This window comes from Vulpes vulpes, chromosome 14, assembly GCF_048418805.1.
Source record: "Vulpes vulpes isolate BD-2025 chromosome 14, VulVul3, whole genome shotgun sequence".
Lineage (NCBI taxonomy): Eukaryota > Metazoa > Chordata > Mammalia > Carnivora > Canidae > Vulpes > Vulpes vulpes.
The window spans coordinates 14,239,876-14,262,403 of record NC_132793.1 but is presented as its reverse complement, the minus strand read 5'-3'; the positions used below and the strand labels follow the sequence as shown (position 1 = coordinate 14,262,403).

Below are 22,528 nucleotides of genomic sequence, written 5' to 3'. Positions count from 1 at the left end.
TCTCCACCCAGAGTTCTTTTTAGCTCACTGCACCACCCAACGCTGCAAAGCACGGAACCTCAGGTCCTGTTTGCCCCCAGGCTGGCCTTGTCAGATGTTTGGGTCCAGAGGAGGTAGAACCAGACTCTGAGCGTCAGCTCAGCTGGGAGGAACCTCCTTCTGATTTTACTGGTGGGAGAACAGAGTCCAGGAGAGAGCCAGGGCCTGACACCGCCCAGGGCTCCTGACCCCTGGGGTCAGGACTGGGCAGGAGGCAGGGCTGCTGGGAGGATGCCTACCGCCTTCTCGCTTCTCCCGCTTCTCCCATGCCTGCTTAGATCTCCCTCCTCTTTTCTCTCCTTCCCATTTTTCTCTTTTGTTCCCTCCTGGAGGGGAAGGGGGAGGGTGGAATCTAAGTGGAGGCAGCTGTTCCCAAGGCCATGGGGCGGGCGGGAGAGACCTGCCATTAACCGGCAAAAGACTTGGGGCTGCAGGTCAGTGTGGCTGGCTGAGCCCAGGTGGTTTTGTTCCAGCTCAGGAAGCCAGCCAGTGAGTGGGAGGGAGGGCTGGAGGGGCTCTGCGAAGGCCTCGCAAATATGGGGGGGGGGCGGGAGAGGGGGGCTTATGGACCTCACGTGTAGGTACACGAGTTGTATGTCTGGTCTGTGTTGTGGGTGGAAAGTGTGTGTGTGTGTGTGTGTGTGTGTGTGTGTGTGTCCTGAATATATGAGCAGTGTGCATGTGTGTCTGTGTGTGTGTGATATGGCTTTGCTGTTGGAAAAGCTAAGGCTCAAGAGGCAGCTGCTTAGCCCTGGGTGTGGATCCAAGTCCACGATGCCCCTGACAAGTCACTTCAATCTTTGAACTTTAATTTGGAGCAAAATGGAGATGATAATCCTACCTTGCAAGTTGCTGGGAGGATTAAATGCCTAGCTGCGGGATAAGGTGCCTAGCTGAGCTCCTGGAAGATTACTCCATGAGAGAGAACGATTGTTATTCTAATTATTATTCAGAACCGTCTAGCAATGGGTACACAGGAGTCCCTCCAACTAGTGTGTGGTCCGTGTTCCCGGAGGGTGGGAGGGCCTATGTTCGGACCGGGAGGAGGGAGTATCGAGTATCGGGGTATCGCCAGCAGGCTGAGAAGGATGGGAGGCAGCTGTGGGTCTAGAAGAAGGTCCTGCTCCTCATTCAGTCAGCCGGGACCTGGACGGCAGAGAGCTGAACCAGAGCAGGTGTGGGAGGAGGAGTGGATTGAGAGAGCGTGGGTAGGTGTCAGCTAGTGTGTTGTGCGTGTGTGCGTGCCTGTGCACCGTGCAAGGGAGGCCCTGGAATGGTGGTCAGGAGTGTGGAACTGGTGGCCATCTGCCTAGGTTTGAAACCTAGCTGTGTGACCTTGGGTAAATCACTTAATCTTGGTTCCTCCGTTTCCTCCTCCTCTTAAAAATGAAGATAAGAACAATACCTTATTGAGTGACTGTGAGGGTCAGACAATAGCTACTGGTAAAACACTTCTAGCAGCACTGGGTACCTGCCACATGACCTATGGATTAGCTCTTAGGTTTGTGCCAGGCCTGCAGAAGGGCTTTAACATGCATGAGCTCCTCCAATCTTCCCAGGCCCTGTTATCACCCCCCATTTCATAGATGAGGAAACTAGGCTAAGAGAAGCCAGGTGCCTGCCTCACCCTGGGTCACAAGGGCCAGTTAGTGGCAGAGCCCCATTCCCAGCCCACATCTGCGCAGGACCTCGTGTCTAAGGGCACCCTCCTAAGGGCCAGACAGGCACAGCTGCAGACACAAGCACACACTCCAACAGCACAAAATGCTGCTGTGGCCAGGGTTAGGTGGGGGATGTGGGGAGGGTACTACTTCCTGGCCTGGGCGTGCATTACGTGGCATGGTTTTCCCCCACACAAATGTGTGCAAACAGCATGCACACAGGCACGATAAACATAAGAGGCAGCAGGCTCGTGTGTGTGCAGGCTTCCCAGGGTCCAGGTACATATGTGCGCAGCAGGCTGAATGATGCAGCCCCTACCAGAGCTACTAGACAGAGAATCTCTTCAGATGCAGAAGGGGCTCCCCTACCCACCCCCAGGGATTCCTCTCTGCTCACCTGGCCCTCTCCAGTCTGTGACTTTCTCCTGCACCTGCCCCTCCTCCCCCTTAAGACACACACTTAAAGCCCAAGCATGATACTTGGGAATTTGTATGTGGTTAGTGCTGATCGAAGAATGAAGGGCAGAAATGACTGTCCAGGCCATAAAGGAAAATAGTACTGTCCATTTCCTGAGGGCCTATGATGTGCCAAACAAGCCTCTGCTCCAGCCCTGGGAGCACTGAACACAGAACCTAGTAGAACACAGTAGACATTTAATACCTATTTTTTGAATAAATGAATGCGGCGGGTACCATCACGATGCCCATTTTAGAGACAGGAAAACTGAGGCTTGCAGTGGGTCCAGTGATTTTTCCCATGGTTCTACAACTGAGCTGGGATTCTGACCCAGGTCTTTGATTCCAGAGCCCATGTCCTTTCTGCTGCGCCTCACTGTGGAGTGCTGGGAGGAAATGAGGTATTTGCTCCCTCTGGTCCAGTGTGGGCTTTTGCTGGTTTTGATGTTTGGAGAAGACTCACCAGGGTGTAGAGCTATGCAGGGCTGATCAAGAGCCTGACTATCTGCAAGGCTGCCTAACCCAGAGATGGGCCTGTCCTGAGCACTCTCCTCCCTCCCTGCAAAGCTTCCAAGGCTCCCCATTGCCTAAGTATAGAGTCTCACTTCTCCACCTGACATTCAAGGTACTTCCCAGCCTGGCCCAAGTGCCACACTGTCCTCATCTCTGCCCACCCTGACATGAGCTCATCCAGGGCACCATCCTGCTGCTCAACTAACCTCCGGGCTCCATGCCTCTGTTCCTGCTTCCCGGCCCCCAGCATCACTCCAGCCAGGAGTGTCCTCTCCCTTTTCCAACCTCACCTCTTCAGCCTTGCTCAGGGGCCACCTGGGGGAAGCCTGGGCTCATTCCCTTCCATGTACCCCTGCACTGAGCACTTGCCCCTCCATGGAGCTCTGTGGTCCCCAAGCCCCGGCCTCAGCCCAAGACCCCTCAGACTTAAACATGTCACTAGAAGCCTTCACATGGAGGCCTAGCCTTCCTGTGGACCTATGTCTGATTCATCTCTGTGCCTTATGCACAGGGGAGGACACCTAGCCACAGAGAGTAAGAAGCAGGGATAAAATAACACGAGGCTGAACTCAAGAAGCAGACAATAATGGGTTAAAGCACTCCTCCCCTTTCAAGCTGAATAACACTGGGAGAGTCACTTCTCTCTGACCCTCAGTGTCTTTGATCTGTAAACTGGGTATGCAACAAGATGAGGCACTTTCGACTCTCCCCAGTGCAGGAACTCAGAAAAACTGCTCTGTATATCTGCATCTCTGTATTTCCCAGGTGCCTAGTGTGTTAGGCAAAATCTCCCAGGATACCACTTTATTTCTTCATCTCCGGGATCACACCAAGTTGCCCCATGCCTCAGGACCTTTGCACTTGCTGTTCCCTCTATCTGGAGTCCTCTTCCTCACATCTTTGCAGGTTGGTTCTCACTTTATCATTCTGGTCTCAGCTCATTTGTCAACAACTCCTTGACTACTTGTTCCATAGTAGCCCCTGTGGCCCCCATCCTCCTTATCCTATTACCCTCTTTATCTCCCTCATAGCTCTTATCAGCAATCATTTGTGTCAACAAATGTTTTACTGCTCAGTTGACTTTTCCTCTCCCAGGAGAAGGCCAACTCTCTGTGGGCAGGGGTGAGGTCTTATCACGTTTCCCCCTGGACTCAATGGGTAGGCGGTGACTGAGTCCACAACTATAGAACTCGGGAGCCTGGATACTAACTAGGCTCCGGGCAGCACATGTGCCTGGTGAGGAGCCCTTTGGCCTCAGCGGCCCCTCCCTGCCCATCCCTGGCCTCTTTGAGGCTGTCCCTGGCAGAGAGGGTGCTCATCCCCAGCTCTGTCCTTGGCTGAGTCATCTCCCCATCCGGGGGCCTGGCTCAGGGCCTGGCACGAGGAGGAGTTGGGTAAATGTTTGTGGTGGTAAATTGGCCCTGTCTCAAGCTCCTCACTGCCTCCACATCTGAGGAGCCCCAGGGTAGGGGCCAGCCAAGAGAGATGAAAGGAGGTGAGAAGCTGGTTTCAAAGTTGGCCCTTTCAATGCAGATAAAAGCTGGAGGGAAGGGAAGTCAACAGAGGGAGGAGGGAGAAGACTGAGATGGGCTGTGAAAGCGACATTGCAGGGGAGGGGAGGCGGGCAGATGGGGGAGCACTAGCCTGGAGGCAAGGACTCAGCTCCTACCTTTGGCTCTCCACTGCCAGAGAGAGCCCAGGGTCGCCTCCTCCCCTCTCTGGGGGCCTCCTCCCCTCTCTGGGCATTGGCTTCCTCACACACAGGGTGATAATCCCAGAGTGAGCAGAGAGCCCAGGCTAGGGGCCTGCTCCCCGACTGTCCTGACAGCCTAAGCAGACAGGCAGCGGAGGAGCTAAGAGGCGGCAGGCAGGACAGTTTAGGCTGTGAGCAGGGCAGAGGTAGCCCCAGGACCTCCCGCCCTCCGGCCTGAGTCTGAGCAACTTGGCCTGGCCTTGAGGCCCGTTGGACTTCACTTTTGCTGCCTCATTTCCCTCAGTCCACTGTAGCCATCAGGGTCTGCTCGTCCCCAGGCACATCTACCTCTGCCTCCATATGTCTGCACAAGCTGTTCCTCTGCCTGGAATGTCCTTCACTTCGTATTTACACCTGACCATACCCAGGTACCAGCTCAATTCATTTCCTGCCTCCTCCAGGAAGTCTTTTAAGACCCTTGAGGGTAACTCCCAGTCTGGGAGTCCCTAGGGAGTTAGGCAGGATGGCATCTCTCTGTTCTCACCCATGTAAGATTGCTCGGGCTGTGCACTGTACAACTCAGAGAACCATCCACCTAGATAGATGATGAGGGGAATGTTACCCACCTGGAACTGTGAAAAAGAAATCCTCAAATTAACTTCCCTTCTCCCTCTCTTCAATGCTCAGCACAGAGCCTGGCACACAGCTGGTTCCGGGATTACTTACTGATTACGTACAGGGGTTTCAGAGAGAAAGCAGGAGCTTAGGAATCTCCTTCCCGTCCGTCCAACAATGGCCATGCCCCCGTCCCTGACCTCCTCTGGATCATTTCTGCTACAACCCTTCTTCCCTTCTCTTCTGCCTGACCTTATTCCAACTTGGGCCACAGTCTGGGACCTCCCACCCCCCTGCAGTCCCCAAACCCCTCCAGGGACAGGGACAGAACTGCAGCATCCCCTCCCCTCTGCCCATCTGCCTCCCTCCCTGCCCACCCTTCTCTCTCTCCACGTCTGTTTCTCTTTCTTTCCCTTTCTGGCTCTCCCAGCAAATCTCCTCCGTCTCCACATTGTCAGGTATGTCCTCTGCCTCTTTTAGTTCCTCTCACCCTCTTTCCACTGGCTCCCCCCTCTCTCCGACCTCCTCCTCTCATTGTGGATCTGTCCCCCTGCCTCTGAGTCTCTTTCTCTTTCCTCTGCCTTTACATTTCATTCACTCCCCAGGGCAGTCAGCTAGTGTCTATGGGTGCAGGGCATTGTCACGCCCTGAAGGTAAAGGCCCTGAAGGTAAAGGGATAAGCGCACAGAATTCCCTGCCCTCAAGTGGCTTATCTTGTAGCGAGAGAGACACACAAAGTAGTCGGAAAAGGCGGTAGTGGTAGTGTGTGAGATGGTGACGAAGGCTACTGAGCACAGAGTAACTTGAGGAAAGGGGGTGTGAAGGGTTGGGGCTGGGGGTTGGGTTGGAGCTTAAGTTTTAGAAAAAGTGGTTCAGGAAGGTCTCACTGAGAAGGTGATTCTTGGCAAAGGACTGGAGGAATGGAGAGGAACAATGGCAGGGATATTAGGGAGGGGAGGGGCAGGGGAACAGCAGTTGCAAAGGCCCTGAGGTGGAGTGAGCTTGGAGCACCTGCAGAGCAGTGAGGACAGTGTGGCTGAGCAGAGTGAACTAGAAAGGAGGGACGGTCTGAGGCTACAGTGAGGCCAGATCTCATGGGCCTGGGGGCCACCGTGAGAGCTTGGTCTTTTATTCTGAGCCAGATGCCTCTGGCGGCCTCTGAGCCGAGGAGGGCCATGCTCTGATTTCTGTTTAGACTGGATCAGCCAGGCCCTGGGGTCAGTTCTAGATTAAAGAGGGGGTGGGGCAGAAACTGGGAGATCAGTGGGGGTTGGGGGAAGTGCAGGAATCAGGGTAAGAGAGGATGGTGGCCTGCACCCTGAGAGTCGTCGCAGGGTGAGTGGAGAGAGGTGCTTGGATTCTGGATACGCTGATAGACTGGAGGGAGAGAGACAGGAGGCAGGGTGTCTCCAATATTTTAGATTTGAACAACTGGAAGGTTGGGGTCCTCGTTTTGGGCTGGAGCCACCTGGAGCTCAATTCCCTACACGGTGAGCAGCTGCTGAGACGTCGGGGTGGGCGAGAGAGTGAAATTGGGGGTCAGAGGCATAGGGATGGACAGGCTGAGGGCACCGAGGGCGCCAGCGTGGGCAGAGGAGGACCGGGGGCTGAGCCCTGTTCCCTCTGCTCAGTCTGGCAGACCTGGGTCTCCCTCCTTGTCCGGAGGCCCCTGACTGTTTCCTGAGCCGCGTCTCCGTGTCCATCCCCCCGCCCCTCCCCCTCTGCCCGCAGTCTGGCCGCGGGGCGGGGGCGGGTTAGCAGGCAGCAGGCGTGGCCCCGGGCGGGGGTCTCACCGGACGGGCCGGTTGGCGGCGTCGGGGTCCCGCGCCGTCACCACGCCGACCAGGGAGCCCACCTGCGCGTCCTCCTGCACCTCCAGGAGGCCGGAGGGCGGCCGGAACTCGGGGGGCTCGTCCACGTCGGTCACGGCCACGCGCACGATCGCCTGGTCGCGGAACGTGCCCAGATCAGCGAAGCGGGGGTCCACGAACTTGTTGAGGGCCTCCAGCACCACGGTGTGCACCGGCTGGGACTCGAAGTCCAGGCGCTGCGGGGAGGGAGCAGAGGGCGGGTGGGTGAGTGGGCCGGGTGGGCTGCGGGAGGTGGGCAGAGGGGGCGGGACACCCCAGGTCACGCTCACTCTGCGTGGGGTGTTGGGAGACCCAGACCAACCCTCCCGGGTTGCAGGTGGACCAAGGGAGACTGCGAGGGAGTTAGTCCTGCCAAGGGAAACACGGTCCATTAGGGCTAAAGGGCGCTGACACGCCGCCCCCAGCGCAGTACGTGGGGGCATTTCATGCATTTATTAATTCACGGAGCACTTACTGTGCGCCAGTGCTTTAGATACATTAACTCATCTAATCTTAACAACATCACTAAGAGGCCTGTATTGTGATTATCTCATTTTATACAGGAGGAAAATTTGTACTTTCGCCCAAGGTCACTTAGCAGTCAGGTACTGGCAGAGGCAGGGTTCAAATCCAGACAGTGCTGCTCTCAAGTCCTGGCCTTTAACCCCAGAGGAGGGAAGCGCACTGGATCTGGGCTGACCAGCTGTGTGTGTGGGGGGTAATCTACTCAGCCTCTCTGGGCCTCCGGTTGTGAGGGTTAAGGAGACATTTCCCAGTGGTCCGTAGGCGGCAGCAACTAATGTTGAGTTGAGCCTGATAAGCCAGGCTGCCTTAGAGCTTTCCTTGGAAATCTGGCTAAACCCATGCTGAGCCTGGCTTCTCATCAGGGAGTGCTAATGGGTGACCTTCTGATGAATGAGCTCCTTGGCTGTGTGTTGGCTCCGGCCTTCTAGAGACAACTCCTCATAGCAAAGGGAAACAGCAGTGGTGGGCTCAGGCGCCTCTGTCCAGTGAGGGGAGCTATCTGAGTGGCCAAGGTGACCTTGCTAGAGACCTGCCCTGTGCGTAGAGACCCCCGCCTTTTGTCTCAGAACCTCCCACCCCCACCTTCTTGAGCAGCAAACACGGCCACCTCCTTCCTCCATCCTGTTGCCTGGGAAAAATCAAGATGCAGGGAGGCAGGCCGGAGCCTGGCCTGTGAGTGAGCGATGGGCTCTGGAGCCAGGTCATCAATCAGGCGTAGGCTCTGCTCCCCAAGCCAGCTCGCCTCCAGCCTCCACCGAGACACCTCAGGCGCCACTGGGGTGGCTGGGAGGGGCATGAGATGGAAGCAGGGAGGCAGGGGCAGCCTGGAGAGGAGAGCAAATGCAGAGGCTGGGCTTGGGGCATGATTCTGCTGCTCTGTGATGCTGGGCCCCATCTGTGAAATGGGCTCATCTTCCAGAGACGACAAATGGATCTCAGAAGACTGAAAGACATGTCAATGCCTAAAAGGGTAGATTCTGGAGCCAGACTGCCCCAGACTCATAACCCTACTCTGCTCTGCAAGATGCATGACATTGGATGTGAATTTTTGAATTTCCATGGCCTCAATTTCTCATCTATAAAATGGGCAATGATGGTACCTCACAGGGCTGTTGTAGGGATCGATTAAGTTAATACATGAAAAGCAGTTGAAGGGTGCCTAGCATGTAGTATACACTTTATAAGTAATAGCTATTATATTTTAATCTTCAGCAGTTGAGCATCTGCCTTTGGCTCAGGTCGTGATCCCAGGGTTCTGGGATTGAGTCCTGCATCGGGCTCACCAGAGGGAGCCTGTTTCTCCCTCTACCTATGTCTCTGCCTCTTTGTCTCTCATGAATAAATAAACAAAATCTTAAAAAACAACAATAACTGGGAGTTTTCTCTCTTTTCAAACCTTCTGGTCCAGCTAGAGAGCAGGTCATTATGTGGGGATTGAGTGAATGAAGGGCTGGAGGGGGGCAGATGTTGCTGTGGGTCCCAGAAGGCAAGGCCCAGGCTGATGGGAGCTGATTTGGGGAGACTTTTTCTGGCTGAATGGCAGGAGACATAGCTGCACAATGGCAGGGAGTGAGCATCCCATCCTGGAGGTGTACAAAGGCCTCCCATCATTTGCAGGCCAGTGCAGCGGATTGACCTCCTGTGGGAGAGCAGGGCTGGGGTGATGGTCTCAAAGGCCTGCGTAGCCCTGAACTGCCAAGCCCATGACCAAGTCCTGGCAGGTGGATCTTTTGCTTTTTATTTGCCCTCCATCCCCTTCCCCTAGGGACTGCTGGGTTTGTTCTGGTTCCTGAGAGCCAGCACAGTGCTTGAGAGCACTGATCCAAATCTGGTTTGAATCTGGGCTCTCCCAATGGGCTGTGCAACCTGCACTCATCACTTACCCTTTCTGTGCCTCATTTTCTCATTTGTAAAAATGGGACTGATAGGATGGCTTCTTCCCAGCTTGGTCCCGGGTCCCTGGAGAGACCCAATCCCTGGAGTGGGGTAGAGTGGGGCTCTGCAGCTGCTCTGGGGCCTCCCTGTCCCTGCCACCCTGGGTCTGCCGCCCCTGTCCCTCCTGGGGAAACCACACCTTCTGCACCACAATGATGGCCTCCTGGGTGTCGCTGTCCGTGGTGACCTTGAACACGTGGCTGCCGCCGCCACTATCCTCCTTGAGGTGGTAAGTCATATCTGTGTTCTCGCCTACGTCTGAGTCCTCGGCCTTCACTCGTCCCACAGCAGTGCCGATGGGGGCCGACTCCTGGATGCTGAACTGGTACATCTCTGTAGGGGACACAGCTGTGAACAGGGGTGGGGGGGCAGCCCCTACCCCAACTCTCACCAGCTTTAGCGGAGAGGAGAGGGGGGCCCAGATAGGCTCCAGCCGGGGAGTGTCTGCAAGGGGCTCCCAAGTGGGCGGTACAAAGAGGAGGGTCTTAATTCTGACCCTGGGTTGATTTGCTAACTGATGGGAAAAGTGCCAGCTGTGTTCTGGGCTTCAGTTTCCCCATCTCCCCATGAGGGGTACAGAGGAGACTCAGGCTCCAGAGTCAGTCCCGGCTGTGTAATCCTGAGCCTTGGTGTCCTCATCTGTAGAGTGGAAATAGTGCCTTCCTAATGGCATCGTCATTTTCCCAATTAACTAAGATGATGAGGCATGGAAAGCACCTACTACAGTGCCTAGCACTTGGTAGCTACTCAATAAATGCAACCAATTATGGTAAAATAGTAGAGCTTCATGCCGACTTCCTGTTGCTCTGGATGTGAATGATATTGATTCTTTCATTTCCATGTATTTGTTAAGCGGTTATGATGTCCCCAGATGCAGTTCAGGGACTGGGATTCCAGCAACAAGCAGGATAGACCCAAACCCCAGTTCTCACAGTGCTTTCCTCTCAACAGGCAGAGAAAGACACAAACAATCACATCAGTGGAACATGTAGTCTATCAAATGGTGATAGGGACTTTGGGGAAAAATAAAGTAGGGGAAGGAGAAGGGGAATGCTGATGAGGGTATGTGTGAAGTTTTAAATAGGGTAAACAAGAAATGCTTCACTGGAAAGGTGACATTTTTGTCAAAGTCTGAGGGAGGTGAGGGAGTAGGCCAAGCAGATTGGTGGGAAAGAGCATTCCAGACAGAGGGAACAGCAGGGGCAAAGGCCTTGAGGTGGGCGCAATGCCCGGTATGTCTGAAGAATGGCAAGATGGCCATTGAGGCTACAGCAGGGAAGCAGAGCAAAAACATAAGGGAAGGAGGTCAGATGGGACACAATGGTCCCCTGCCCTCTTCCCAGAGTCAAGGTTGAGATGAGGGTGATTCGCTAAATGATGGGCCAGTGCAGGAGAAGCAGGGCCTGTGGAGCTGAGGATGGGCTTCTTGACGTCCCCAAGGTCTGGTCACCCTTCATGTGGAGCGGCGGCCTCCGATGCATTCTCACACGGCAGCCAGAGGGGCTCTCTCTATAACATCTTGACTGTGCCACTCCCCCCACTGGAGTCCCCTCCACAGCTCCCCGCTGCCCTGTGATGGGGCCATACAAGCCCTCTGGCCTGCCTTACAGGACGCTCGCTGCCTGGCCCCTGTGGACTCCTGCAGCCTCAGCCTCCTTCTCCCTGACCCCAGCTTCATCCTGTCTGAGGTCCTCATCTCTAGGCATTCCCTCTCTCTATTCTTCTTTCTGCTGTGCCCTTCCCCAATTCCTGCCCTTCCTTTAGTCTCAATGAGCCGTTCCCTCCTCCAGGGAGCCTTCTCAGACCGACCTCCAGGCTCTGGTCTTGTGCCCCAGGACCTCAGAGCTCATCCCACTGTAAGGATTCCTGCATTTCCCTACCACTTTCTGCTTTTCCTCCTCCTGCTCTCTCCTCTCTCGTCCGTCCAGGGTGTGAGCTCCTGGAAGGCAGGAACCACATCCCTTATTCATCAGGCATTCTCCGAACCTGGAAGAACACCAGACTGTCACATAAATGAAATGTGTGAGTGACTAGGGAGTGAATGAATGAAAAGATGCATGGGTCCACACTCGCTGGCTTAACACAAATTAAAGAGTCTGACAATAGCAAGTGTTGGTGAGGATGTGCTACAATGGACACGTGCATTTTTTTTCACGGGGGGTTTGGGGGGCGGTGGGGAGAACAGTTTGGCTTTATTTAGTAAAGCTGAAGAGGAGTCTATCCCATGAGCCAGCTATTCTGTTCCTATGTCTACACACCGGAGAAATGCATGCAAATCGGCACTTGGAGATGTTTTACAAGGTTCAGCAACGTTCAGAGCAGTGTCCTTCATCATAGCCTCAAACTGGAAACAAACCAAACGACCATCAACATGCAGTAGATAAATGATAGGACGCTGTACAGCAACGAAAACGAATACACTATAGCTATAGTGACAAGCAACCACATGTGATTTCATAAACATAATTTTAAGAGAGAAAGAAAGCAAGACACAAATAGTTTATATGGTATAATTCTGCTCATATAAGGCTAAAAAAAAACAGGTGAAATTAAGCTATGATGTTAGGTGATGCGTATATGGGTCAATGGACTCTAAAGCAAGGAGGCGGCGATCAAAAGGCACATGGAGGCTTCTGGGGTCTGGGAGTGTGGTCTATAGGAGTGTTCGTTTTAAAATTAGTTGCCAGACTGGACGTTTATATCTTACACCCTTCTGTTTGTGTGCATATTTCACAGTAAAGAAACGTTAAAAATAAAGAGAGAAGGAATATATTTATGGATAAACAAGAGTGTTCCTGGGGCCCAGGGTCCCTCTTCTCTGCTCTGCCTCACTGCTTCCAGCTCAGAGCTGGCACAGAGCCTCACACAACTGGGCAAAAGAGTGGGTGGTCCCCACACCTCCACACGGAGCCTGGAAGCTTCCCCATCAGCTGGTGGCAGTGGGGAGGGGTTCTGTGCCTGGGCTCCCTGGAAACACGGAGCTGGCTGGTGGCTCCACTCACCCCACTCTGAGCCCAGGCTGAGGCCCTAGGCCCCGGTGATGGTGCGCTCTCAGCTAAGGGATTGGATTCCCTTATCTCGCGGGGGTCAGTCCCCTGTGGCGGGCCTAATGTGAGAGCAGCAGACCTCGAGTAATGACTCCCCGATAGGGATCAGCCCCACTCGCTGCGGTATTTAGTCTCTGCCAGCTTGGGCGGCTTTGCCGGCGTAGCTCTCGGGCCAAGACTGGACAGAGGGGCTGGCTGATGGGGAGGTGGGGAACTCAGCTAGAGAACCGCCCCCTCTTTCATCCCCTGTTGTGCCAGGAGAGGCAGAGAGTGGAAAGACATAATCCAGAAGCACGGAAACCTGCCCTCCAGGCTTATTGTAGGGACAGACCCATTACTCCAGACCTCAGCTTCTTTCTGCAGCATGGGTGGGCCTTGGCCTGGATCTGGCCAAAACCTCTGCCTAGATCCCTGTATCTCTCCTCCACCCCTTCCCTTTGCAAGCTTGGGTCACCAGGCAGGTCGTCTGGGATAATATGCAGGAGTGGGGTATGTGCTGAGGGCCAGTGAGGGGTTGGAGTAGGTCCATAGGAAGCAAGATGAGAAGTAGGAAGGTAACAGTGTTACTTGGCTGTGTGGGAAATCAGACAACTTTGAGGAACTTCTCTGCAAGAAACAGAATTGGAAGGCCACTGGGGGTAAATGCGTGACTTGGGTGGATAGACAGGCAGATTCAAGTCCCTTTTCAGTGGGAGCCTAAAGGGAAGCATGAGGTCGGTGGGTGGCTGGACACCCATAGTACGCCCCATGGAAGCCCGATGGGAGGGTGCTGGGGGGTCTATCAGATGGACACAGACGCAGCCATCTCCTTCTGGAAAGGGCATCACTCACTCTGCGGGAAACGAGGTGGGTTGTCATTGACATCGGTGACCACGATAGTGACGGTGGTGGAGCCAGAGAGGCCGCCCAGCTGGCCCGCCATGTCTGTGGCCTGGATCACCACCTCGTAGCGCTCCTGGCTCTCGCGGTCGAGGTCAGGCACGGCTGTCCGGATCACGCCTGTGGGTGAGTGACAGTGAGGCCGGGGATGCTCCCAAAACCTGTGGCTGGTACAGAGACCCCTCCCCAGGCAGAGGCCAGGCTCAGGCAAGTTCGGGAGGGGAACGCAGAAGACACGGAGGTGGCTGAACAGTACAGGTGCAGCCTCAGCAGCCACCACACACGCTCACGCACACTCACCCACGTGCTCGCACAGATAACTCATGATAACTCACACTCACACCTGCTCATAGAGATATGCCCTTTCATCTCTGTCAGTGGCACTCAGCAGAGCCAGGCACGGAGCAGCAGCGTGGGGAGTGTTAACATGGTGAGCTGGACTCACACCCATACTCATGCACACTCACGTTGGAGTCACACTCCACTGTATACACACACCAGGTATGTCTCACACACTTAGGTAGTAAATACATAAGAACACACGAGATCACATACACACCCACACATATGCACACTCACAGCTACGAGTGCACACTCTTATTGTCACACGTCCCCCTCCCCCTTCTGGTGGAGTCATTTCCCAGCCCTTGGGGCCCCGTGTGCTGGCCCAGCCTTAGATTCTCTGTCCAGGCACCAGCTAATCACTGATCAGACAACCTTTCAAGCTGTTGTTGATGCAAGAGGGGCAGGGGCAGCAGGAAGAGGGGTGACCGCAAGATTAATTCTGCCCGAGAAGCAGAGGAGCAGAAGGCCGAGCTTTTTGTCTCCCTGCCAGTGGGGGACCAAGGTGGAGGGGAGAGTCGATGAGGCATTCAGAGCCTCCCCCCGCCACTCACTCCAACCTGCCGAGTACCAGGTGGTGACAGGTGGTGCCGGGGGCCTGCACGCCAGGTGGAGTCATGCACCAGCAGCCCCATGATGCGCCCCATAAAACCCAATCTCTGACTCCTGATGTCCCCAAACAGCCCCCAGACTCCAATAAAGATGCAAGAACGAGGGGAGAGGCTGCAGTGTGTGCGTTTATGTGTGTATTTGTATGTGTAGCTGGGGGAGCCGGGGGTCAGGCAGCTAGGAGATGGCCCTGTTTTTGTGGGATCACATGGAGATATACAGAAAATGTGTGGTCTATCTAATCAGAAGTTGTACAGACTCTCTACCGGTGGCCTCCAAGACCCCATAGGCTCTCCGCTGACCCCTCCTTTACCAAGAATGTCTTCGCAAGGGCAGAGGAGCCTTGGAAGCAGATGAAATTGGGATAAATCTGAGATCTGCCATTTTTGGGCCATGTGATCTTGAACAGATCCCTTCTTCTGAACCTTAGTTTCCTTATCTGGAAAATGGGACAATTGCAATATCTCCCCACAGAACAGGAATTCTCAACTTTGGCGTTTTGGGTGGGATAATGCTCCCCACCAGCTGCCAGTAGCAGTGCGCTCCCCACCAGCCCTAATTCTGGCCAGAGTAGGTCCTCCTTGACCTGCCCCAGGGGCTGCACCCCAACACGGGGACTGTGGGGGGGGGCCTTCTGGTGGTGAGCAACACTCACCACACTGCTGCTCTGCTGGTCTGTCCGCTGAGGCTTTGCAGCCCTGGCCAGCAGGGGAGACCGAAGAAATGGAGGTCAGGGACAAGAGAGATAAAGAGAGGCAGGAGGGGAGAGACCAGAGAGACAGGCCCTGGGGACAGAGAAGGGAGAGGAGAGGGAACAGAGAGCCAGAGAAGGGAGTGGCCAAGCCAGAGGGAAATGCACACTCAGAAGGGGCCAGGGAGAGAGAACAGAGAGCCAGAGAGTCAGAGACAGAACAAGAGGGAAAAGAAAGAACGGAGGTGAGAAAGGAAGACAGAGAATACCAGAGACAAAGCAAACGGCCCTTCTCACCATCTGCAGGGACACCCAGGGGACAGGGGATGGGAAAGGGGGAAGAAGATGGTAGAGGGAGGAAAGGAGAGGGCAGACAAACAGACCGATGGCGGAGTGGCCACCAGGCCAGAGACAGGGGCTCCCTGAGTGAAGCAGTCAGAAAGGCAGAGAGGGGAGCCAACCAGTGGAGCCTTACTGTGTGCTAAGCCATGTGCATGCACTTGGCATCCAGGACCGCACAGAATGCAGAGGTGGTGCTGGGATTGGGGTGACTGTGCACCTGTGAGCTTGTGTACCAAGCACTCATGAGTGACGCTTGGAGTGGGGCTCTGGCTGAGGAGCCATGCTCATGTGGCTGCCTCCTTGTTGTCCCTGCCACTTCTAGCTCTGGAGGAAGCAGGGACACTAAAGTCTTTCCATTTGGCAACTGGTCAGGAAGCCTAGTAGATGGTCAGATGCCATCCCTGGGAGGCTAGGAGGTGGGTACCCAGATGCCATGCCGCCCCTGGACCTGGCCCTGGGATGACACCTAGGGATAGGCTGGGATGATGACAGCTCCCAATAAAGCACACCTGCTGATAGGCACACTTGGGTCACCCCCTCTCACACTGGCTCTGGCCTCAGTCATACAACTTGCTTTGGCCCATGGGACATCAGCAAGCATGACCAAAGCAGACGCTTGATAAGCCCTTGTGTTCTGGGGCCTGTCCTCCTGGAACTCCAAGACCCCCGTGCTGAGAAAAAGCCCCAAGATGAAAGGCCACCCAGAGGGAGGGGGCCCAGCCACGCCAGCTGTCCTAGCTGATCTGCCAGCTGACTGCTGCCACACGAGTGATCCCAGCAAAAGAACTGAAAAGAACTGAAGCTAAGCCACAGAATTATGACAAATAATAAACTGTTGCTGTTTTAAGTCACCATGTTTGGGGGCAGTTTGTCATGCAGCAGTAGATAATTGATGGAGAAATCATGTTCTCCGGCCTGTTCCTCTCCCGGACTCACTTATGCAGCCACATTTCACGAGAGGCTCAGCTGGCCAGAAGGCCCAACGTGGCCTCACGCATATGTCTGGCAGGTGGTCCTGGCTGTCAGCTGGAGCTTCTCGTGTCTTCAGCAGGCTGGGCTAGTTTCCTAGATGGTGGTCTTGGGAGAGAAGCGTGAAGGCTACAAGGTCTCTTAAGGCCTAATCTGGAACTTGGCAGATTCAAGACTCCACACCTCTCTCCCACTCTCTTTTTCTCTCTACTTTTTTTAAAGTAGGCTCCATGCCCAACATAAGGCTTGAACTCATGACCTTGAGAGCAAGAGTCCCAAGCTCTACCAACTCAGCCAGCCAGGCACTCCTTAAGACTTCACCTTTTAATAGGAACAGTGGCAAAGTCCCTTTACCTAGAGGGGTGGGAGGAACTGATGGTATATTTCTTTACCTGCTACGTTCTGCTCCCTATTCCACCTCCCCACGCTGGGAGGAGCACCCTGGGGGCTGGTGCCTTGCTCCCTCTCTGGGGTAAAATTCCCCAATCAGTCCATGCAGTTGTTCTTGAAACCTCTGGCTCTGCAGATCCCTTCATTCACTCATTTGTTAGATGTTTACTGAGGACATATTATGTGTAGGGGTCACAGAGTCAGATATGAGGCCGTGCAGAAAGGAGGGGCTTTGGGATCAGACTGGTTCAAGTCTACTTTCCACCATTTATATGCTATCTGACCTCGGGCAAGTTCTTGAGGCCTCTGAGACTCAGTTTCCTATTCTATAACATGGGACTGCCCAGTTGGAAGGCTTTTAAGAGAATTAAAAGAGACAAAGTTTCCAGTGGCAGGTCTCACATTCTGGGGATGCCATGATGATCCCCCCGCCATCCCAAGACCTGGATTGGGTACCTGACTAATAAGCTCCGTGAGGGCAGAGATTCATACTGACCTTGTTCATCATCTTAGAGTCTGGAACATAGTAGGCGTTCAGTAAACATTTGGACTGTCTGACCTACTGCCACAGACCCTCTGTCTCTCCTCTCACAGGCAGGGTGTCATTGTCTATTTGTTTCTGGCTTCTCTGTTAGAACAAAAGCCCTGTGGGGCAGAAACCAGATCTAGTGTATCATCCTGACCCCAGGATCTGGCACTTCGAAGGTGCTCGGTAAAGATTTGTTTCATTCATCCCAGGAAAACAGACGTCTCTGGTCCAGTTGAGAATTTTCAGCAGATAACTTGGAGCCTCTGAGAAACTCTTTCTATTCTTCTGGGGGTGGGGGTGGGCAGGGGCTGGAAATTAGAACCTGGCCATGGCTCCCTGCAGCCCCATCCTCGCCCATCACCCTAGTTTCAGCTGTTGTCCTCGCCACCCCCCGCTGTCCCCTCCAAATTCTGCAGAAGGGGCCCTGGAGCCCAAATGATGCCTCATTAGCCCTCAAATGCCAACCCTGTCGCCCCTGTGGGGGGCTTGCTGGCAGGCCTGGCCTTTAAAACACACAAGTTAATTCCTCCTCTGGCACTCGGCCTCATGGCGCCCCGCCTCCTCCTTTCCCTCACACCTTCCTCTCAGGGCCCGTTCCGGCTCTGCTCCCTGCTATCTGCACAGCAAGAACAGACTGTACCTCGCAGCAGCTGCTAAATATAGACCTGCATCAGCGGAATATTCCTGGCTGGGGAAATGGAGCTGGGGCTGGGAATGGCACCAGGGCGGCTCCTGCAGTGGGGCTGAAGGCAAGGGGAGGAAAAAATCTGGTCCTTCTGGGATATGTCGGACAAGACCTTCTAGGACTAAGAACGTGGAAGACCCTAGGACAATGACTTGATTTGCACTTCTCCTGCCTCGCCCGGTGCCCACTCACTGGCCTCTTGGGAACCGTTCCCGCCCTCCTGGGCTCTCCAAGGCCTCCCACTTGCCACCCTCTTCCTGATTCTCTGCAGCGGGGGATGCTCTTTCTTAGAACCTGGCCGTCCTCCTCACTTTCTTGGAATCTGGTCCTCCATCTGCTCACCCCCACCACCTCCCAGACTCAGTCCTGACCCCTCCCTTATTTCTGTCTCTTTCTCCCTTTCTGAAAGAGGATTGACTCTAAGGGCCCCCTCCTCAGGCTGAATGAATGAAGGCTTTGGTAGTGAGAGCAGCCCCTTGGTTTACCAGTAGGTACCAGGTATTGTGCTGAGCACTCCATATGCTTGCTCTTCCCTTGGCCTGCACATTCCTTCCTAGATACCGACCAAGGGACTCATACCCTTCCTTCATCCACATCTCTGCCCGAGGTCGCCTCCCCAGAAAGGCCTGTCCTGATTCCTTCACCTAAATCTATCCCCTCACCCTGCTTTCTGTGTCTTCCTAGCACTCATTATGCTATAAATGCATATGCTTATTTTCCATATTCCCTACTTGAATTAAAGCTCCATGAGGGTAGGGCCTTGGATTTGCCTCCTGCCATATGCTTAGAGCCTAGAACAGAGCCAGGCACATAGCAGGCACTCGCTAAAGAATTGTTGAGTGAAGGAAGGGACTCTCCCATTGGATCTTCACAACAATCATGTGAGATGGGAATTACTATCCTTCTTGTACACATGGGAAACCAAAGCTTAAAGAGCCCCAGCTATTCAGGGAGCTCTGGGCCCATATTTCAGATGGCCTACTAGATGTTCTAGATGTTTCTTTCTTCTCCTCTCTCCTCTTAAAGCCACTATGGTTAAAAATGGAATTAATTAGCTCTGCATCAGATCCCAGGGCACATTCACTAATTCTTCTGCTTCTACTTTTTCTAATCCATATTCCTCCTTCTGTTTCTGCACACGGTGCCCCTTCCCATCCCAGGCCCCAAAGCTGGGAATCCCCAGATTCGTTCCTCAATCTACTCCCCTACATCCATCCAGGTGCCCAAGGTTTGCCCTTGGCAGGATCTCACTGTCATCCCTCCTTCTCCCTCCTCGGCATCTCTATTAATCTTCACCATCAATCCTGTGTCATCTCTGGCTCCCTAACTAGATGGATCAGGTTAAGGAGTCTGGGTGGGGGGCAGAGAAAAGGCACAGGCCTTGGTGTTTGTCCTTTGGGGCTCTCTGCTGGGCATCCCAAGCTACGGAATCTCCCTGAATTCAATTCCTGCCTCTGAGCCATGCTAGAGAGAGCAGCCCGGGGGATCTTGTTAAAATGAAAACCTGAGCATGTCACTTCCCTGCCTAAAAGTCATCAATGAACCCAGAGTGCTGGTGAGGAGGAGGGGAAACAGGCGCCTTCCTATGTGGCTCTCGGGAGTGTAATCTGGTACATTTCGGCATTATCTATCCGGATTCCAAATGCATGTGGTCTTTGACCCAGCTTTTCTACTTCCCGAAAATTATCCTGCAGATACACTCACACAAGCACAAAATGATATATGTATGAGGTTATTCACTGTAGCATTGTTCGTTGTAGCAAAAGATTGGAAACAGCGTAAGTGTCCATCAATAGGGGACTGGTGAAATAAATTTTAGTGTATCCACAACAGCTGTTAAATAAAAGAATGAGGAAGCTCTTTATGTACTGATATAGAATAATCTTCAAGATGTATTGTTAAGTGAAAAAGGCAAGCAGTGTGTATAGTGTGTGTTTATAGCTACCATTTCTGTAAAAAAAAATAAATAAAACAAATACATGTACCTATTTTCTTGTACATGCATAGAATAGCTCTGGAAAGATACCCAAGAAAATTACATTGGTTGCCGTGGGGACGCAGACTGGGTGGCTGGGGGACTGGAAGGGGTGAAGAATTTCCACTAAATGTCTATTTTGACTACTTTTAAAATTTTGAATCTTGAAATGTGTTATCTATTAAAAAAACAATATATTTTTTTAAGTGAATGAGTCCAAAGTCTCATAGGATATATACACCAAGTGGCTACCTTTGGGGCTGCAATTAGGGGATGAGGGTGGGAAGCATCTTTCTTTTTTCTTTCTTTCTTTCTTTCTTTCTTTCTTTCTTTCTTTCTTTCCTTCCTTCCTTCCTTCCTTCCTTCCTTCCTTCCTTCCTTCACATTTCTTTAATGTTAGAGTGTTTCCTAAAATGTATTACTTTTGCAAGGAGAAAAAAATGATAAAGATATTATGTGTAAAATAATACAATTGTAACTATGCTCATAGCCTGGAATCCTTAACTCCCCACCCCGCCAAAAATAAAAACACACAAATGAAAACCCAAAACCTAGATCCATCTCACACACACACACACACACACACACACACACACACACCCTTTCCCATTACCCTTAGAATAAAATCCAAGGTCTTAAGGCTCGCTTCTACTAGGCCCAGTAGGACCCCTGCCAGCCAGTCCACATCACATCTGAGCCCGCCTGCTTCCCCAGTCCTGAGCTGCTTACAATTCCCCTCATGCCTCAGGCAGTTCTTTCCCTCCTAGTTTTGCCTGCACCATGCCCTCTGCCTGGAGTGCCCGTCTCTGAATCCCAGTCTGGCCAACACCTTCTCATCCTTTGGAGATCAGCTGCTTCCGCCTCCCAGAATCTCGCATCCTAACTGCCCATGCATCTTCCCTTCGCCCCAACCCTCACAGGGCTGTGAGCCCCATGATAGCATCTGATAAACATCCTGTGGTGTGCGGCCTCCCCTCTCCCCTTCACTCCTGCCCTGCCCCTCCCATCGCGGGGAGGGGGAGAACACCGCCCTTGGCATCAGCAGCTGCGCCCGGCTGCGCAACCTCAGTGAAGCACTTCACTTCTCTGAGCCTGTCTCCTGCTCTGCCCTCCCTGCCGCTCGGGCAGGGCCCCTCAGAGACATAATCAGGTTCTAAGTTCAGAGAAAGTGAAATAGGGACTGTGTTTGATGGCGTTGGGGGAGGGGAAGAAGCCAAGAAGCCATCCTTCCCTAATGGTCTCTGTCTCTGTCTTTCCATCAGATCCTTGACAACTGCCCTTTGAGCCGAGCTTTCACAACTGCTGAAAGGTGCCCTTCACCACCTGACCCTCCAAACGACACTTACGGCCGACCTCAAAGGGCTCCAGACACACTTGCCTCAATTTAGCTCCAAGGACAAGAGGGCCGCTTAGTTGCGACCTCGGAAGTCCTTTCAGGGCACCCATGGCGGAGGCATCCTGCCTCTTTGTTTCTCTGCGAGTCTTGCAAGTGCCCCCCTCCCCACGCCCCATCCTTTTCTGTTCCTCAGCCCTTCCCTCTTTCTGCCTGGCCGCCCCTCCCTCCCTGCAACCCTGCAACAGGCTAGATGCCTCCGCGCTGTCCAGTCAGAAGGCTGAGAGCGGACCTCAGTCCATCCTCTGGCCCCGCCCCTCCGCACCCCCCGGCCCCGCCCCGCCCCGCCCCTCACCGGTCTTGGGGTCCACGGTGAAGTGGTGCTCGCCATCCAGCACGCTGTACACCAGCCGAGCGCTGCTGCCGTACGTGGGGTCATCCGCATCCGAGGCCATCACCTGCATCACCGACGTGCCTGGGCCCGGGGGACCAAGCGAGACGGGGAGTCACCTGGGGCTGCTGTGCTTGTCCTCCCCGCCCCAGGGAAGCAGGGGGAGGAGATCCAAGCTGGAGGTCGAAGCTAGTCCCCTCACAGTCCCCATCCTTACATCGACTCCCAACCCACTTCCTGATCTGGGGCCTTCCTATGGTACAAGCGTGACCACTAGAGTTAGACCTGGGTTCAAATCTCCCTTTGGTGGCTCCTAGCTGCAGGACTCTGGCAAGGGAAGGCAGCCTCTCTGAATCTGTTTCCTCTTCAGCAAATAGGGAATAATCCCAGTCCTTGGTCCTTGAGGTTGAGGGAACGCACTTTAAATTCTCAGTGCAGACGGGGCTCAACCTCAGTGCGCAGTGCCAATGGTCATCTTCATCAGTTAAGGTCATTACTTTCAAACTTAGAGCCAGGACTGGAAACCAGTCACCTGACTCCCAAAGCAGGGGTCCTTCTACCCCACCCCCACCCCCTCCTGATTCCTCAAGGGAATTCTGTTTTTCTTCCCTCCCTCCTTACCCTCCCCACCAACAGGATGGGGATTGGGCAGCCCAGAAAGATAACCAAGTTCACCGAGGCAGTGTCTTTTGAATCTGGGGCCAGAGGATGGCTGGACCAGCTTTCCTTTTGGGAAGTAGTTGGCTGTGGGCCCTGGCGCCCTCCTTGCTCTTCCCCTGGGTGTCAAGACAGTCCCCCACCCCCAGACACACATGCACACACACAGACACACACACACACTTCTCCACATGCTCCGCACGCTCTGCACGTAGGCTGCTGGGGAGAGTATAAATTGGATAAAAGTCCATCAAACAGCGGCAATTAAGTTATTGATTTTCGACGCTGCCTCATTAAACTGGGAGCTTCTCTCGGCCTGTCCCAGAGATGCCTCTAATTTGACATCATGTTCAATTTGACGAAATCAGGGCTTGGGACGTGAGGCTGGACAGGATGGGGGTG

At 53.8% G+C, this 22,528-nt stretch overlaps 1 protein-coding gene across 1 annotated transcript in view; it reads right to left on the bottom strand.

The window, feature by feature from the left end:
- The window catches only part of CDH22 (cadherin 22), a 67,312-nt gene that overhangs the window by 23,585 nt on the left and 21,199 nt on the right, over positions 1–22,528 (bottom strand). Inside the window, exons 3-6 of the mRNA XM_072735729.1 lie at positions 21,434–21,553; positions 13,166–13,333; positions 9,427–9,620; positions 6,771–7,024 (exon numbers count right to left, since the gene is read on the bottom strand). Coding sequence (XP_072591830.1) covers positions 6,771–7,024; positions 9,427–9,620; positions 13,166–13,333; positions 21,434–21,553 — 736 coding nt within the window. The remainder of the gene's footprint in view (positions 1–6,770; positions 7,025–9,426; positions 9,621–13,165; positions 13,334–21,433; positions 21,554–22,528) is intronic.